Consider the following 18,842-nt stretch of genomic DNA (forward strand, 5'->3'; position numbering starts at 1 on the left):
TTACCCCTTCTAGTTTACAGAAGAGGAAAATGAGACTTAACTTGGCTCATTGGCTTGTCCAAGGCCGCGCGGACAGTATGGGAAAAACCTGGACCGCAGCGTCGGAGTCTTTAGAATCTTGGGCTTTTGATTCCGCTTGTTCAGCCTTTGGCTGTCGAGGCTAAGCATTTAGGAGGGAAATGATTCGGCACTTGCAAATTGCACGTAAATTGTGGAATATTCTTTAGGGAAGCTCTTGTGGTGATGACAACTTGAGCTAATTCAGTACTTTGGGCAGCAACTCCAAGCTTTTTTTTTTTTTTTTTTTTTTTTTTTTTTAAATTTTCTCTTAAACCTCCAGAATGAGACGGTGCTGCTACAAACTTGCTATTTTAATAAAAGTATATTTATTCTGCCCAAAGAAATCTTAAACGTTAGGGCTTCTAAGAATTTTATGGTTCTACCTAAACAAGTTTTAAACCTTAAGCTATAAACATTTATTTGCTGATAATTTAAGGTGATAGTGGGAAAAGCAGGTGTTGGTAGGAAAAACAGCTGCTTTCACTGGCATCATTAGAAAGGGCTAGTTGGGTGTCTGGTGGATATCCATCAACGTGCTGCAAGGGGATCACAGGGACCTTATTCTCAAGGAGTTTCCAGTCTGCTGCACTGTGCCAGGGATGACACTGGGTTGGGTATGAATTTGCATTTCTGTCCCCAGACTTAATGACTTCAGAGATTTGTTTCCGCCCCCACCACTCCCCCACCCCCGCGTAGGCTCCTGAGAACATTGGAAGAAACATTGATAATAATCTGTCTTGAAATGTGTATGTAACAATGAAATGAAGTGGGGAACGTATCCCTTTACCTGCAGGATTATCCTTTGTCCTTTGTGTAGGATGATTTCCTCCCTGGGGGTAATGAGGTGCAGACATACTTGGCTTTGTTTCTTTTCTCTTTTAGATTGCTTTTCTTCCCCATACCACCCCAGCATAGATAATTGTACTTCTCTAAGGAGAAAATCACGAAATCGCTTAGATAATTGTACTTCTCTAAGGAGAAAATCACGGAATCGCTTTAGAAACTCTTGAGCTCTTTTGCATTCTCACATCCTACCCTGTGTCATTATTACTCCCTGGAGTATCCAGTTTCAGAAACTTGGTCAGCTGGCAGGATAGGGAAAGTACAGTCTGGTCCTTGGGCCTGTGTTTGGACAGGTATGTTTGATAATCACTTTTTAGGGCCCAGAAACAATGGCGATGTATTCTTCTCTGTGATGCAGGTTATGGTTTGTTGTTGTTGTTGTTTGTTTTTTATCCTTTTGCTTGCCTCCCTTTTACCCTTTCTCCCCACTGGCCTAAATAACAATTTTTAGCTTTTGTATTAGGTAGAAGTTGCTTTCCTATAGCTCTTTTTGGGATACCCTGTCCTCGGGACTGTGCGGCTGCTGTCCTGTGTAGGCTACCATGTTATGTTACTTTAGTGAACGTCCTCTCTCTCTCTTTTTAAATTGAAGTCTAATTGATATATCCTATTAATTTTAGGTGTACCATATAATGATATTTGTATATATTGCAAAATGATCACCACCATGACATCCTCACTATTTCTATGTGACGAGAATGGTGACTAAGAACACGAGACAGCCTTGGGCTCCAATCTGGTCTTCACCAGATTAGTTACTTAACCTCGTTAAGTGTTAGTTTCCATGTAACAGTAACGTTATTATGGAACATTCACTATAAGCCACACACGCTGCTACGTATCTACCTTATGGGGTTATTTGGTTCAGTAGAAGAAATGGATGTACTGAAGAGATTTGTTTACCTTTGACACATGTTAATTATTCAGCTTTAGCTCTTATTACTCTTATTATCATCTTCATTAGCACCATGTCCATTTACAAATGTGACACCTGAAGGAAGGCCTGATGCAATCATAAGCTAAGGACGGATGTCATCAGCCTTGTGAAGAAAGAGCTGTTTCTTGGAGTCTGTTTCAGAGTCCCATCCCCTTCCACTAAGCTCAAGATGGAACTATATTTGGCTTCTATACATACAGTGAGGTTAATTAGTAACAGAAGGACATATGACATTCATAAAACAGCCTGGCAAACAACTTATCTTAAGTATATATATATTTTTAGTCCATTTTAAAGTTTGAAGGTCAAACACTGAAGGAACTATCAGAGCACAATGTTACTGTAATGATTTGTTTTAGTATGTGTAATTTGGAATCATTATATGCCCCTGGATAATCTAATCCCTAAGGTGGATTATGTATCTTTAGTTGCTGTAGAATGCATGGTATAGTCTATGTAAATTATAGTACCTATCACAGAATAGTGTATATTATAGTATGTTTTCCTGAAGGTGTCTGGGGATGATACAGTTGCATCTTCTCCCTGTTTTCTTTTGTACCATGGTGGGAATGCCATTTGACTGGCATTTAGTCTTCCTAGGAGGAAAAGTGAGTTGTGAAAAACTCATTTATATTCATGTATTATGAAATCAGCATCCTCTCCTTTATTCTTTGAAAACCTTGCATTGGTTAAAAATGTGAGTGGTGGCTGAAATGAGCAGGGAAAAGAGTGCTAAGTGCTCTGTGCTCTGGAGCCTGGATTCGATGTCCAGCTCCTTAGCACGATTGTAACTTTGGGCACAGAATCCCTTCTCTTTTGGTGAATAGATAGCAAAACTATTTACCTGGGAGTTGTCTGATCAAAGCTCACAGTCTGCAGTAATTAAGCTGAGGTTTGTCTCTGTAATGTCAAAAATATACTATCTTTTAATAATACATGTTACCACAGAGAGGTTAGCCTGATTGTTGTTTCCATCCTTAACGACTTGATTCTTCCCCCACCCGGCTGCTCCTGTGATTCATAGGATTCTTTTTTGGTACTTGACTTTCAGCACTTCTCCTGTGCTATGTTTCAATATTGATTATTCTGTAGCAGTTTTTCTTGGGACTCCGTGTATTCCCTCTCTCAGGTCTTGCTCTGTTACGGGAGCTTTTTTAGTATGTCTTCTAAAGTTACTGTTTTTGGTGCCATTTCCTTTTCTGTTCTCTTTAGTTCCCCATATATTGCATCACCTTTGCTCTGTGTTTGCTTTTCTAGTCTTTTTTTTTTTTTTTTTAAAGCCTTAATCTTTTCAGTGGGAGACACACAGATAGACCGGGCACTTCCTTCAAAGCCATAATGCCTGGATTTGAATCCTTGCCCTGCCGCTTATTTGCTGTTTAACTCTGGGCCAGTTACTTGAACTTGAAACCTCATCCTGAAAATGGAGATAATAGTATGTCTGTCTCCAAGAGTTGTTATGCAGATTTCTGGAGATAAGACAGTAAAAGCGTTTGAAAGAGTGCACAGAGAAGAGGGGCTTTGGAACTGCCAGCTATTGTTTCCATTTTATTTTTCTCGGTTTTTCACCAGCCTGCCCTTTCTGTTTCTGACTCTTTGCAGGCACGTCTGCTCTCTTTGCTCATCCCTCTAAGGGTATCTTTTCTAAAATTGTTTTATTATTTTCTTCCATTGTTTTTCTGAGCCCTGCTTGTTTACTTCTCATCTTCCCTATTGAGTTGTCATTTCTTCTTAGAAATACTCTGTTTCTTTCTGTGAGCCCTTATTTCAGAGAAGACTGTTTCCTTTCCTTTCTTGGATTCCATAGTGAAGCGTCTGTTCCTTATCCCTTCCATGTTGTGGCATCACTTGCCCAGCGTTGGTTCCTTGGCAGATTTTGTTTGCTATGTTCTGTTGTAACTTCTTTCTTGGATATCTGCACAACTTTGTAGTAGCTTATAGAACGTGTACTCATGGATGGCTTCTTTCTGATTATAAATCACGTTTAATGGTCAGTTGTTTTACGGCTAGCTTTTGGCTGACAGGCAGGCAGAGGCTGGGGCCTGGCCAGTGAGCAAGGACAGTGAGAAGCTAGAATTTAATCTAATGGGACCCAGCCTGTTAAAAAATAAGTTAATAAATAAGAGAAAAATCCCTCTCTTCACGACTGATTGATCACAGCTGTTTCCTTACCCGTCAAACTGACAGCCTGTTTTTTGTAAAGCATTTCTCATTTCATCTTATCTCCCCTTTGTCTCTGTGGTGTTGAGGGGAAGTCATTGATGTCTTTGGGATGCCAGACTTCGTCCTTCTGACAAAGAGATAAGTGCTTTGGCTGTATAACCGTGGTACAAGAGAGGTAGTATAATTTATTGGTGAGGACCATGGACTGTAATCAAATTGCCTGGGTTTGAATCCTGGCTCTTTTTCTTCCTAGTTTTGTGATCTTATGCAACTCACTTCTCTATGTTTTCATTTTCTTTTTGATACAGTGGAGTTACATGGTTGTCATGAGGATTAAATGAATTAACATGTAAGTGCTTAGCCTGTGCCCAGAATAGTAGGTACTGAGTACTTTCCTGTTACCATCATCGCTGTCGTCATCGTTGTCATTATTAACTCTGTGAACTGTGCTCCTTGTTGGAGACCTGAGACCATGTGCCCACTCTTACTGTGCTTCTTTGATTGGGTACAAGTTTTGTTGCATTTGGGAATTTTTCATAAATTGTAGTTTGGGGGGGTGGCTCTTTTTTTTTTTTTTTCCTATTTTTATTACCTCCCCCTCCCCAGTTTTTAGGAAGGATACTGACAGAAATGTATTCCTTTGCCATTATCTACTGGAAGCGTTTAATCTTTTATTTTTTAAAGATTCATTTATTTTAGAGTTGGAATGGCAGAGGGAAAGGGAGAGAATTTCAAGAAGACTGCCTGCTGAGCACGGAGCCCAATGTGGGGCTGAATCACAAGACCCAGGTGCCCTGCAAATTATTTTTAGTAAAGATTTTACTAAAAATTAGATTTAGTGAAGATTTCACTAGTTTCTGTAGCACATGCCGCCAAGTTCTCTACCTATGATGGTGTGTGATATAAAAATGCATTTCCTTTAAACTATTTTGTTGGCCAGTATTTTAGTAATGATTTTACTTTGATTATTTTAGGCTGGTATGTTTGTTGCAAGGTGACAGCTGACTAGCAAGATTAAATTTAAATACCAATGGTGAATTTTTCACTTGATGCTAAAGATCCAGTTGTATTATATAAGACAGCTTGAGAGTGTGTAGAAGATACTTGGGATTTTGAGTTGAATCAGTTGTGTGATGTGACTGCCAAGAAAGCTGGCAAGGTCTTAGGTTACAGTCATTGAATTGTAGTGTACCCTCTGGACTGGGGAGCGCAAGCTGCTCTGGTCAGGCTGCACCCTGGGGATCGTATCCAGTTCTGAGAACCATACTTTAAGAAGCACTGACATATCACATTGTGTCCAGAAAAGAGTGAACAGGATATTGTGGAATGTGAAACAGTGCTTCCTCAAGTAATGAGTTGAAAGAGGTGGAGACATTTAACCTGGGAAAGAGAAGATGGGGTGGGCGGTAGGGAGGAATAATGCCAACAATAATAATAGAAGCTGAAATTTGTTTGTTTGTTTGTTTAATTTGAGAGAGAAAGCAGGAGCAGGAGGATGGGAGGGGCAGAAGGAAAGGGAGAGATCAAATCCCAAGCACTGCTCCATGCTCAGCTGGACACGGGTCTGGATCTTAGGACCCTGAGATCATGACCTGAGCTAAAGTCAAGAGTCAGTCGCTCAGCTGGTGGGCCACCCAGGTGCTCCTAGAAGCTGACATTTATCAAATGCCACAGTAAGCCAGACACTAAAGGCCTTGCACATGTTGTCTTATTTAATTCTTAAAAACAGTCATATGAGGTAGGAAAAATAATTACCATTTCAGAAATGGGAAGAATAAGGCTTAGTAAAGCTAAGAAATTTAATCAAGGTCACATGGCTAATAAGGGATAGAGTCAAGATTTGACTGTTTGTCAGCTTGTAAAGACTTAAATTCTTAAATACCATAGCTTATGTTTCTCATGATTGGTATTTTCAAGTTTTGAAGGATTTGCATGTGGAAGAGGGGTCCCAGATATTAGAACCAGGACTGATGATTGGCAAATGCCCAGAAATAAATTCTTGAATCAGTGTGTGGAACTGCTTTATGGATTGGAGAGCCATGAATTCCCTCATGCTAAGTGACTGCTTGGTGTTTGATTATGTGATCTTTAAAGTCTCCTACGCTGAGATTTGGGGCTGCCATCTATGTTTTCCTCTTTGTCAGATACTCTTTTTTTTTTTTTTTAATTTAAACATTTTAAAATTGTGGTAAAACACATAAAATTTATGATCTTAATTATTTTTAAATACACAGTTTAGTATTGTTAAGTATATTCACAGTGTTGTGCAGCCAATCTCCAGAACTTTCTCATCTTGCAAAGCTGAGACCCATTTTTTGATACTTTGCGTCATGTCATTTTGCTTTTATGAAAGACCTACCTGTTTTTGCTAACCTAGAGAAATCCAAAGAGGATTCCTTTTTTTATGAAAAAAGGCAGAAGGCAAAAACAGCAAAAAAAAAAAAAAATAAAAAACAGCAACAACAACAAAGTGAAAACAGTATTCAGCGTTTGTTCTGCAGCAAGTCATTGTAGCAGCGGTGCTCAGGCCCACCCTCAGCAGTGAGGGGGCCCCTACCCAGCTCCTTCCCCCAGGGGCCACACTCAGCATCTCAGCCTCAAGCCTCCAGAGCCTTGAATTGTGTCTGTGAGCATCTCTGCTTGATCTGCACTTATTTTGTGTCTCTTTTAGCAAGATGTATCCTGAGTTTTCAGAAAAGCCTAGGAGAGGTTATTGCTTGGGTCTGGGAAAGCTCAAAAGTTTTTCCTTGTAAGTTAATGGTATTTGCTTCTTTGCTTTATGCTATTTTAGCTTACAAGGAGTTCGATAGGAACCCTCTACTTTGGGATAGTAGGCGAAACCTGTGCCCATCAGATATTAGCAACTCCCCATTTACCCTCACTCCCAGGCCCCAGAGACCACATTGTCCTTTTTCTGTGAATTTGACTACTTTGGATAGATACCTCATATACGAGTCATGCAGTATTTGTCCTTTGTTATTGGCTTATTTCACTTAGCATAATGTCTTGTGGCATGTGTTAAATTTCTTTACTTTTTAAGGCTTGGTCTTATTCCACTGGATGTGTATAACACATTTTTAATCCCATCAGGTATATTCTTTTAAAAAAAACTTTAAAAAGTTTTAGAATTAATATTGTTGCAGTAGCCTATGGTTGTGTTTGAAAATTATTGTAACTAAAGTTAAATGGGACAGTTAGGGAATGGTGTATCCTAATTACTGGAAGAGTATACTATTTTGAATCCAGTTCTTAATAATTTTTGTAATTTGTGCCTTTAAAAATCAAATCCAGTATTTGTTGGATAAAATGAAAAGCTTTGAAAGTGAAAATACTTAGAAGTTTCTAGTTAGTAGAATGCCAGTTTGCTCAGTATCTTCAGTGGATTTTCTTTGTAAAATATTTAATGTTATAAAATATTTCTGTGTAATGTTTATTTTTAATCAAATATTTATTGACTTTCTATGTACCAAGCGCCAAGCTTTACACTAAAGATTGCACTTCCCATATTAGTTTCCATATAGGGTTTTATTGCTTCATTTTATGTCTTGAGTAAACAAGACATGAAGCATGAAGTGGTATCAGCAAGATAACAGTGACCAGAGGCAGAGATTTACATCAAGAATTCTTTCTTCCTTTTTAATTAGCTGGGCTGCATCTTCTTTTTTATATCTCTTCTTAATAAAAGATTTAACCATATAGTTTATATTAGTACAGCTTACCATGTCATTTCCAAAATGAGAAATTTTTTCTTGGTTTTTGCTTGGTTATAGCATGAACAACAGGCATAAAATTGTTCAGTGCTTGGCAGCCGGGGCCAAGGAGTGACTTGGGAGGAGGTGTGCCTAAGCTCTCCTGTAATTTTCCCCTTTCCCCCACCCCAAATAAATGTAGTGTCTAAGTAAAAACAGGGTGCTTGTTGTGTAAGCCAGCTTTGGGTCAGGTCCTGTACCTCTGCATTCCTGTTTGGTCCCTCCCCTCCTAGAACACTTGCTCAGAATAGCATTTTTAAGTGTAAACACTGTTTACTGAAACATGTGCTGACAGGGCATCGGAATTAATCATAGGAAGCTCAGAAGTGAGTTTTTATTAAGACGTCTCCAGGTGACATTTAGTGTTCAACTTCCCAAGTTGTTTTCCATGGAGACAAGTGGGAAGCCGCAAATATCTGACTGTGAGAAGCAGTGTACAGAGAACTATTCTAAAGTTTAGGCAGGTTCCAGGAAAGATGGAAACACCACAGATTTAAGAAAATCAACGGGAATATGCAAATTAGGCATATGGGGGGTTGATATAAGAGCCATGTCTTCTGATTCAGAGAAATTAAGAGAGCGTTTTTGGTTTTTGGTTTTTTCCCCAAACCAAAAGGGGTGCCTGGGTGGCTCAGTCAGTTATATCTGCCTTCAGCTCAGGTCACGATCTCAGGGTCCTGGGATCAAGCCTGGCATCTGGCTCCCTGCTTCTCGGGAAGACTGCTTCTCTCTCTTCTCTGCCTCTCCCCTTGTTGTGCTGTCTTTCTCAAGTAAATAAGTAAGTCTTTTAAAATAATAATAATAATAATAATAAAGGTATTTGAAATTTACCACTTTCTCTGTTTCCTTTCCAATTTTCTTAAGCTCATGAAAGCAGTAATTCTAGAACACTGATTTTCATTTCCCTCCCATTCTTCTCCTTACATATAGCCATCAAGTTCTAAACTTATAAACGTAACTGGTTTTGTTTTCTGTGTTTTCTTTTAGGTGTTCACAGTTACCATGCAGTTGGTAAGGGTTTCTCCTTCCTAGTTTGCCCTGACGCTCTGTCTTTCTATGTTTCAGGGAAGAAGAGCCCAGACCTAGGGGAGTATGACCCCCTCACACAGGCGGATAGTGACGAGAGCGAGGATGATCTTGTTCTCAACTTGCAGCAGAAGAATGGAGGGGTCAAAAATGGGAAGAGCCCTCTGGGAGAAGTGCCAGAGCCTGACTCAGATGCTGAAGCTGTGGGGGCTGCAAAGCCACATCTTTCAGAGGTCGCCACAGAGGGATACCCCTCAGAGCCCCTTGGGGGCCTGGAGCAGAAGGCAACCTCTTCCATCGTGTCTTATGTGCGCACCTCTGTCTTTCTGCTAACTTTGGTCATCTCCATGATCCTGGTGCTCGTATGTGCTTTCCTGATCCCCTGTCCCCCCAGAGATCTGCACAGCACTTGGAGCCGCCACCTGGGCCCCCAGGGAGGTGAGTTGTAGATTTTCTCGCCCCAATTCTGTAAAATTTCATGATTACCTGTAATTCTGTAAAACTTCTGGTTACATTGAAAATTCCCTCCAGGTCCTACTACAAATAAATGTGTATCCTATAGCATCTCTCTCCCCATGTGTGGAGGTGGTTAGGAGGTTAAGATTGGAAATAAAACAAAAAGATAGATTGATAGAGCTCAAGAAGATCACTGCCCTGTTGTGCTTCTGTTGGCTTTGGCCTTAATTAGATGCAGAGAGGACAGAGTTTTGGTTTCCTGGGTCCCTGCAGTGCAGCCAACACAGTATGAGGAGAGAACAAAGCTGTAGGTCAGGCTGTTGACCAAGAAGAGTAAGTCTCAGGGCCTGGCCAGACCAGAGGCTGGGGCTTTTGTAGGACCCTCAGGCATTTGGTGATTATAGGAGCCTGACCTGGTTTGAATTTTAAAATAATTTCAAATAAAATCAGCTTGCTTTCTCACAGTAAGTTTTCTTTCTTGCTCCTACTGGTTAGGGAGGAACCACCTGAGTGACTCTCGCTATTGTGTCTCATTCTGGAGCAGGTTTCTTTGAAACGGCTTGCTCTGGGTCAGCAAGGGGGTTACATCTCAGCTGTGAGTGCTGAGCAGTCTTGTGTTTTGTCAACTTCATGGGGGTGAAGGGGTTCAGAACACACCACCTCAAAATATGTTGCTTTGGCATATTGTTTATTTTGAACGGAAGGCACATGAATAACAACAGATGCAAGAAGGGCACTCTGACCTTGACCTCTAATTTTTCCTGGAAGGCAGGAGATGAAACGCCCATGTACAAGATGCCCTCCCAGTACCAGGAGGAAAGAAACTCATCAACAGAGACGGGCAGTTGAGGCCGAAGGGAGTCTGTACAAACAGACCTTGTTAAAATAACTCTTATCTTCCTGTAGTTTCTGGATCCATGTTCCTTCCCCATCCAGGGCTGTTCAGGGCTCTTTGTTCGATGAGTACAGAAGCCCTGAGGCCTCACCACCTCTGCTCCAGGCCTTTAAGTTCCTGTGAGGGCTCCCATGGACATGGGGAATCTTATTAAATAAATATGAGTCCTTTCCTCTTCTTAATCTCTCTTATTAATCAGTTATCTCTTTATCTCTCCTGTTACTCAGTCCCAGCTAGAAACCCTAAGAGGGTAGAGGAGAAGTTTTTCCTCCCCTACAGTACTCCCAGATCCCTACATCATCTTGATCTAGATATATTTACCTTTGGCGAGTCACTGATCCCAGCTGATTCAGCTTCGGATCAGTTGTTCTGTGATCTCACTATTATTGTCTCTCTCAAGGCAAAACTGAGTAGATGTGACTTATGGTGTGTTCCCACCACATAAGAGATCTCTCACTTCGTTTTTTGATGGTTCTTTTTTTTTGGAAGATTTTATTTATTTATTTACGAGAGGGAGCAGAGATAGGAAGAGAGAGCATGAGTGGGGAAGAGAGGGAGAAGCAGGCTCCCACTGGGCAGGGAGCCTGACAAGGGGCTCAATGTGGGACTCAATCCCAGGACCCTGGGATCATGACCTGAGCCAAAGGCAGATACTTAGCTGACTGAACTACCTACGTGTCCCCCTTTTTTGATGGTTCTAAGTGAGCTCTTATAATATTTGTATATGGTGTAAAGACTAGGAACAGGTTGTTGGTATACCCACCGACTTTAGGAAATCGGACATTGAGGTGCCTGGGTTGCTCAGTCGGTTAAGCATCAGGCTCTTGATTTCAGCTCAGTCATAATCTCAAGGTCCTGGGATCAAGCCCTGTGTTGGGCTCCATGCTTAGCAGAGAGTCTGCTTAAGAATTCTCTCCCTCCCTCTCCCTCTACGCCTGCCCCTACCACTCCTGCTCTCTCTCCCCCGTCAGTCTCGAAAATAAATAAATCTTTAAAAAAAAAAAAAAGAAAGAAATAGGATATTATAAAGACCATTGAAACCCCCATGTGTCTCTTCTTACCAAAGCTACCTCTTCCTGCCAAAGAGTTCTACCATCCTGAGTTTTGAGTCATTATACTTTTTTTTTTTTTTTTAGGATTTTATTTATCTGACAGAGATCACAAGCTGGCAGAGAAGCAGGAAGAGAGAGAGAGGAAGGGAAATGGGCTCTGCTGCGCGGAGAGCCCGATGCGGGGCTCGATCTCAGGACCCTAAGATCATGACCCAAGCTGAAGGCAGAGGCTTTAACCCACTGAGCCACCCAGGTGCCCCGAGTCATTATACTTTGTGTTAAAATTTCACCACATGGTAAAATAATTTTGCCTATTTTGAATTTTATATAAATGTAATTAAGCAGCCTTCTGTGACTTGTTTTTAGCATGTTCATAAAAGTATTTTATAGGGACGCCTGGGTGGCTCAGTTGGTTGGACGACTGCCTCCGGCTCGGGGCGTGATCCTGGAGTCCCGGGATCGAGTCCCACATCGGGCTCCCAGCTCCATGGGGAGTCTGCTTCGCTCTCTGACCTTCTCCTCGCTCATTCTGTCTCTCACTGTCTCTCTCTCTCAAATAAATAAATAAATAAAATCTAAAAAAAAAAAAAAAAAGTATTTTATAGACCTCAGTATTGATGCTGCATAACTAGAGCTTATTCATGTTTTCCACTGTCTCATTTCCCATGGTGTGGAGAGCCCATGGTTTATTGGTCCGTTTTACTATTGATGAGCGTTTTGGTGGCTTCTGTTTTTTAAAAAATCATTATTGCCACTAGGAAAATTCCTGTGCATTTTTCCTGATACAATATGTAAGAATTTCTCTCGGCCATTAACTTATGACTGATATTGCTAGGTCATATGGTGTGTGCATGTGCCAGCCTAGTAGTTTATGTTAAATCATTTTCCATGGTGGTTTTACCAGTTTGCACTTCCACCAGCCATGCATTGGGTTCTCTCCATATCTGGCAGACATCCTCTGACTCTACACTGTCGAGGGGCAGGACAGCACTGTCTGCCTTGTCGCTGCCCAGGCTGGAAGCCCAGGCTCCCTGCCAGGCCTCTGCTGACACCGCTCTGGCAGGGGTGGGGGTCTGCCTCATTAATGCCGGGTCGGGTAGAGCTGTAGGCTTCCCTGGTGTGTGGAAGACCCTCGGTGGGGAGGAAAGTCCTGGCTCCCCACCTGGCCTTCTCTGACATGACTTTGGTTGGGAGATGAAGGGGTGCCTTCCTGTAGCTGGGCAAAGGTGGAAATCTAGGCTCCCATTTAGGCTTTGTTGTGGGGATAGGGCCGCAGTTCTCTCTGTGTGGCATTTGGCTGGAGTAGAACATTTATGATCTAAAACTTTTTCTTTCTTGCTATGCTGTTCTTTCTTGGACCTTCAGCTGGAGGAGTCAGCTTTTCTTGGGCCTTTTTTGTCTATACCTGTTGGCATTTCTGGGTTGCCTGCTTCTGCAGCACCTTGTCTGGGACATGGGAGGCCAAAAGAAAACCCGGGGTGGAGGGTCATCACCCTGTCATTCCTTGGGCTTCTCAGTCCCTAGCCAACCTACCTTCTCCCCACCTTAGAGTCTTCTTACATTTGTGTTCTCTGTAATGCGCAGGGAGTTTAAGTATACTTAGAGGAATAGGCAGAATTGTGTGTACTCTATCTTATTTAGGAACCAGGAGTCTGCCTGGTTTTTATGAAGGTGCTGGCAGTGCCATGTGTCTGTTCCCTTTCTAACCTGGAGTAGAGAACTGTTTTGTGGTGACTTAACTCAGGACTTTTTTTTGTTTTTTATGTGCTTATCAGGTGGGGACCTGTCTCCATTGGAATTGGCTGATGTGAATGGAGACGGCCTGCGTGATGTCCTTCTCTCCTTTGTAACTTCACGGAACGGGAGTGCAATTGGTAAGAGACATGCATGTGTTTTAGAGGCTACTACAGGAGAAGCTCAGTGATTGCAGGGGCTGTGAGCTAAGAGAAAGCGTCAGGGTTGTGTCCCGAAGGGCACTGTAGAAAAGGGTCTGGAGTGAACAGAAAGGGCACTGTAGAAAAGGGTCTGGAGTGAACAGAAAGTCATCATTGCCTCCCAAACAGAAACTACCCTATCATACATGACAGACATTGTCAGTAAGCTCCTGCATATCAGTAAAGCTTATTTAAAGAAATCATGGAGATCTGCAGCTGGAAGGAATTTTAGTAGTCACCCAGTCCCATGAAGAAGGGAGGATCCAGAGAAGTGACTTATGCACACACTTGCAATGAACAGCATTAGTCCTTAAGGTTCTTGAGTTTTCTCCCAGCCAATTTTCCATTGCTTCTTAGATTATAGTAAATGCTGACACAATCCTACCTTACCAACCACAGTAGAAAAGCTTCTTGTTCATCTTCTAAAATATTTTTACCCACATTACTGTGGCCGTGTGCTTTCTTTTTACTGATTCTGTTTACTCCTTTCTCTCTGCTCTCCATCCTGCTGTCTGCTTTGGAAGGCTGACCAGTACACATTATGTCAACAGGCTCCCTTGCCTGCCAGTTTCCTGTTGGGTTTGGCCAATGGGGAGTCCAGGCAAGAAACTGGAGGAGAGGAAATGAGTGGGGAGAGAGGGCATTTATTCTCTTGGCTTCCTCCCCTCCAGGATGACCTCAGGCCAGCTACTTCCTTGATCCTAGGTCACATCCTCTCTAATGGTGGTCTTCTTATAGGACTTTCTTTTTCTGGATTCCAGGAATCACTTTCTCTCCTGTCTTTTTCGGCCTGTGAATGATTACGTTCTGAGGGACTGTGCTATCTCTCATGGTTTCCCTGTACCCTGACCACATCTTTGTAAATAATCTCTTTATTAAACCTTACACAACTTAATTGAGTGTGCTGATACACATCAGCTAAAAAAAAGAAAAAAGAGGTTGTATTTTCAGCGTGGGTACACAGGGGCTCCTGGTTTGTCCTGTGGCACCCATTAAAGTGACAGCAACCCACAGTCTGTGAACTGAGACCGTAAGTCTGGTGTGCAACTGGGGTGCCCTGGTAGCTACCCTTTAATGATCTGGGAGCTGGGATAACATCTAGGTATGTTTTAGAGAATTCCAGGCTGCCTGCCTCTCTGGGATTATTAGAAGAACCTTTCTGAGTTCTATGTAATATGTAGAAGCAATTTAGGAATAGGTGTGTTTACAGAGAGGACCTTCAGCCTAGAAGGTTGACTTTTGGCTTTAATTGACTTTAATTTACTTTTTTTTTTTTCTGCCTATGACTCATTAGCCTTTGAAGTAAAAATTTTCCCCAACCACTTTTAGATTTGGAGATCTGTTTTAATCATTTGGCATTTTACACAGTTTGCTATTTATCAGGACTCGTATGTAAGGCTATGGGTTTGGACACAATACGGGCCAGCCTGATTTGGTTGCAGATTATAAAAACAGTAGAGCCAAGTGTAAGTGCATAACATATGTTGTGAATGAATTTATCCCTCAACATAACCCAACAGGGTAGACTAATATCCTTATCCCCTATTTGCAGATAGGGAAACCGAGACAAGGGGAGGTTAAAGAACTGGCTCAGATCCACACCGGGTAAATAAGAGAGCTGGTACCCGAACGGTGTAGCTGAGAGACTGTCTCTGGAGTTCATGCGCTTGACCCTAAGTTTTCCCAAGTATGCTTGGGAAACTGCTGGGGCTTGATCAGCTGATTCCATGGGACTCTCGACCAGGAAGATCTACTGATCATTGCTGAGTTGTAATCTTCGGGTTTATTTTTAAAATATTTTACTTTTTCTGCTTTCAGGGAGCACTTGCTAGCAACAATGAGAATTCAGATATTCCTTTGCTCTGTAAATATTTTAGATCAGTCTCACTTTTCTGAGCATGCCTTTCCTTGATTTTTTTTTTTGTTTGTTTGTTTTTGTTGCTGTTGTTGTTCTTAACAATGACTTTCCTATATTCTGGATTTTTGCTCCTTTTATTCAGCAGATGATTGATTGGTTGCTGTATGTGTAGGTGCTGTGTGAGGCTCTGAAACTCCAGAAATGAATGGGATGGTCTTTATCCTTCAGGATATGACAATTTGGTGGGGGCTGAGGTGACAGACATGGAAGCAGGCATGCTGGGAGGGGTGCAGGATGCACACAGGGTGCCTGGAGGAGGTCCACAGCATGTCCTCTGACATGAGGAATGTGTTGAGCATCTATACTAGGTACTCTGTTGTCAGACTTAGTACCAGAAGTACAGGAGGCCGTGGAATGCACAGGTGTGAGCTGCCTTAACACCATTTACTTGTGGTTCTGGCCTCCTGCTCACCTGGGCTGTTTACCTTCTCTGCCTCCTTTCCATTCCTGTGACTCTTGTGTGCTTTTAGGTGTCTCAAAGGCAGCCGCTATTCTCGTGTGCCTCTCCGGAATGAATGGCAGCACACTCTGGTCCAGTCCCCTCCCCGAGGAGGCCCGGGATATTACATGTTTGAATCTGATGCCAGGAAGCGTGGCTGAAACCATCTGCCTTGTGACAGGGACACACAGAATGTTCAGTGCATTCAATGCGACATCAGGTAAAGGTCATTCCACGGAAGTCTCTGTTTGGGGATCAGAACGGTCTTATATGGAAGGGACCTTTCCACTTTCACACGGTGGAAAGTCTATTTGGGCTCCTTTGGAAGGTGAATTTAAGGTAAACAGAGAAAGGGTTTGACTAGGTTGAGTAATAGGTCATGGTTAAACCTGTTTGGTGATAGGATGGGGCTAAACTGAGTTACCCAAACAGAAACTACCCTGAGGCTTTTGGTTTCTAAGTAGTCCTAGTTTGTACAAGACAGCTGGGCTTTGTTCCTTCATATTTGATATAGATGGGGTCCTTGTGTAAACTTACCCATTTACCACTTAAAAAAATGGTCAGGGAATTAAAGTTTTAAAAATTAAAAAAAAAAAAAAAGATCAGGGAAGAAAGCAAGGTTTGTTGATGCCTGTTGAATTGGGCTTTTAACTGCTTTCTATATTTAGATACCCATGACATGAGGAACGAGAGAGAATCAAATATAATGAAAGCCCCATGTAAAACCGTAAGTGTCCTGCTTGTGAATGCTTTAGACCTGACCAAAGCTGGACACATAGCAACCTTCCAGTTTCAGAGGTTGCGGTTTGGTAGTGGGGTAATTCTGAGTGAAAAAAACTTTAAGTTAACTGCAGAATTAAAGTCCTTTTGAAAACCTCCTGTGATTCCCCTGCTCGTGGGAGCACGTGGTGGGACAGAGAGAGTTGGTCTGGTTGGCTGCTCCTGCCTGGATAGTTCCTCAGAAATTGTAATAATCTCTAACAGATCAGTTCCTCTGCCCCAGACAAGTGGGCTCCTCTTTCTTGGAGAGACTTCAGCACCTCCATTTTATCTAAAAAACCTAGGCGTGAAGTTATCACATGGGTTTCTTAGTCAGACGCTTAAGGATTTCAGATCACACTCCCTGTGCCCTTCCTCCCCAGTAAGATTAAAACTAAAAGAAAAGGTAAGGAGTTGCTGGCTGTCATTTGCCCATTGAGTTTCTCTCTTCTGACCTGGAAGCACTGCATCTGCCCTTTCCAGAGGCTGAAGCTATCATTGTGATCAGCTTATTTGTCACCCCTAGGAAAAGCCATTTGGACTTTAAACCCAAACTACTTATCCAATGGTACCCTGGCTGCCCCAGGGGTGGTGCTGCCGGACTTGGATGAAGATGGCGTTAGAGACCTTGTCGTTCTGGCCATTGGGGAATTGCAGGTATGCTCTATGTCAGATTGCCTCTGTTTCTCATAGGAGGTGCTTCAACTTCAGTCAGTTCTAGTACGGGTATCATAAATGCTGCTTGAAACCTTTTAACAAGGGCTTAGGCTTAAGAAAATTCTCTCTCGGAGATTTAATGAATAAATTGCTATCATGAACTTATTTTCCCAGCAGTCTCATTATGTTCCCATTGACTGTGGCAGGGTGGAACTTGGGCACCGGAGAGGTTTGTGTTTAAATTCCTGCTCCACTGTAGCCCTGTGGCCTTGGGCAAGCCATGGAATCTCTCCAAGATGTAACACGGGAATGTTCTATCTAGAACAGGGGCTGTTGTAAAAGCCTGAGCTACCGTATTTGAAGTGCGTAAAGTAGTGCCCATTTTTTACCGTGTGGGTGTATTGTTAGTTGTATTAGACATACTTAACCTTTATGTAAAACCATAAGACAGCTCATAGAATAGATATGGAACACATCATACATTGAGTAAGTAATAACAGCAATGACCTAAGAAAGGACAGTTGTATACAGGCTATGACAATAGACCTGGAGTCCAGGACATTTGTCCTTAAATTATGCTCCTTGATTATGCTTTGCAGGAGCTCCAGTGGACTAGGGCTAGTACTCTGTGTACAGATAAAATAATAGTAGTTTTCCTTCCTAAATCACAGGAAAGAGTACATTAACGAGCACATGTATCTCCATTTTTGCTTCTATATCTCCATTTTACTCCATATATCTCCATTTTTACTCCTAACACTTTTTTTGAGCTTGTGCCAAAAGTTCCTTTAAGACGTCTTCTCAGACTTCCTGCGTGGGTTTGCCAGGAAATGCTGGTGGACGAAAGAATTGAACAATTGGCAACTAATATTTGCGGGAAAATGTGGATATAGATCATTTTGCTTTATTTGATTTATTTTAATTTTAAGAGACCTTGTGTTTGTTCTTGTGATTTTTGTAGTGCATATACATGGTGTAGAGTTATGAAATCTGCAAGTAAAATGATTTAGAATAGAATGAAATCCATTAGTATTTTATGGTTTTCTGCCAGGAGCACCATAAGTAAACTGAAAGTGCTTCTCCAGTCACTGAGCACTGTTTGGGGAGAATTGTTCTAGGACATCTGGCAATACTTTGTGAGATGAGAACAAAGAAGTAAGGTAAATTTCTGAAGACGAGTGAGTTTGGAGGGTACTTTATTAGTTTTCCTTCCACTAGCAAGTTGGTCTCAAAGTAGATTGAACCCCAAACTCAACAAATATTTACATAATCTTTTTTAATCCCAGTCATTGTAAATTTCAGTAACTACATCCATCAGCGAGTGATTTTCTGAAGTTCCCGAAGTGGAAAGTATGGGGAGTTTCTTCTTAAAGGCTTAATGAGGTATGGTTAGTGGAGGCATAGCAAGTTTATATGTCCTGAGCGAGTTTAACAATCTTGGCCTTCTCATACCCTATTCATTGCCAGTGGTGGCTGACAGGCTAGAGGCTGAGGCTTTTAGGGACCCTCCACAGTGAGGCAGCCTCTGTTGGAGGAACTGGCTTCTTGCCTACTCCTACTCTGTGATTTTTTTTCTTTCTTTTTCTTTTTTTGTCTTAACCAAACAGCAAAAAAAGTGTACTGTCCAACTTGCCTCACAGAACTTACTTACTTACACATAGTGTAGAGATAGGAATGGTGTCCATTCTGTCTGAAAAGTGATAGTACTAGAAAAATCGCAGAAAAATGATGGGTTTAGAGCAGCCTCACCTTTATACTGACCTCTTTTGACCTCTAATGCCAGCAACAAGGAACCTGGGGAACCCAAGCTCTGGTTTATTCTAAGCTACAGTATGGAAGGCTCTCTCTTCTTAAGGAATGGAACGTATTAGGTCTATGACTTAGAGTGATGCATTCTTAGATCTGGGTTTAGAGTGAGGTGGGCTTGGGACAGAAGAACTGATGGCTTGGGGTT

The 18,842-nt window shown here is 41.9% G+C and overlaps 1 protein-coding gene across 1 annotated transcript in view; it reads left to right on the forward strand.

Annotated features, from left to right (window-relative positions):
* The window catches only part of FAM234B (family with sequence similarity 234 member B), a 34,276-nt gene that overhangs the window by 588 nt on the left and 14,846 nt on the right, over positions 1 to 18,842 (forward strand). The window contains exons 2-5 of the mRNA XM_044226580.1: positions 8,818 to 9,216; positions 12,957 to 13,055; positions 15,504 to 15,692; positions 16,758 to 16,888. Of these exons, the coding sequence (XP_044082515.1) occupies positions 8,818 to 9,216; positions 12,957 to 13,055; positions 15,504 to 15,692; positions 16,758 to 16,888 (818 nt within the window). The remainder of the gene's footprint in view (positions 1 to 8,817; positions 9,217 to 12,956; positions 13,056 to 15,503; positions 15,693 to 16,757; positions 16,889 to 18,842) is intronic.

The sequence above is a fragment of the Neovison vison genome, chromosome 12 (genome assembly GCF_020171115.1).
Source record: "Neovison vison isolate M4711 chromosome 12, ASM_NN_V1, whole genome shotgun sequence".
In the NCBI taxonomy this organism is placed as follows: Eukaryota; Metazoa; Chordata; class Mammalia; order Carnivora; family Mustelidae; genus Neogale; species Neogale vison.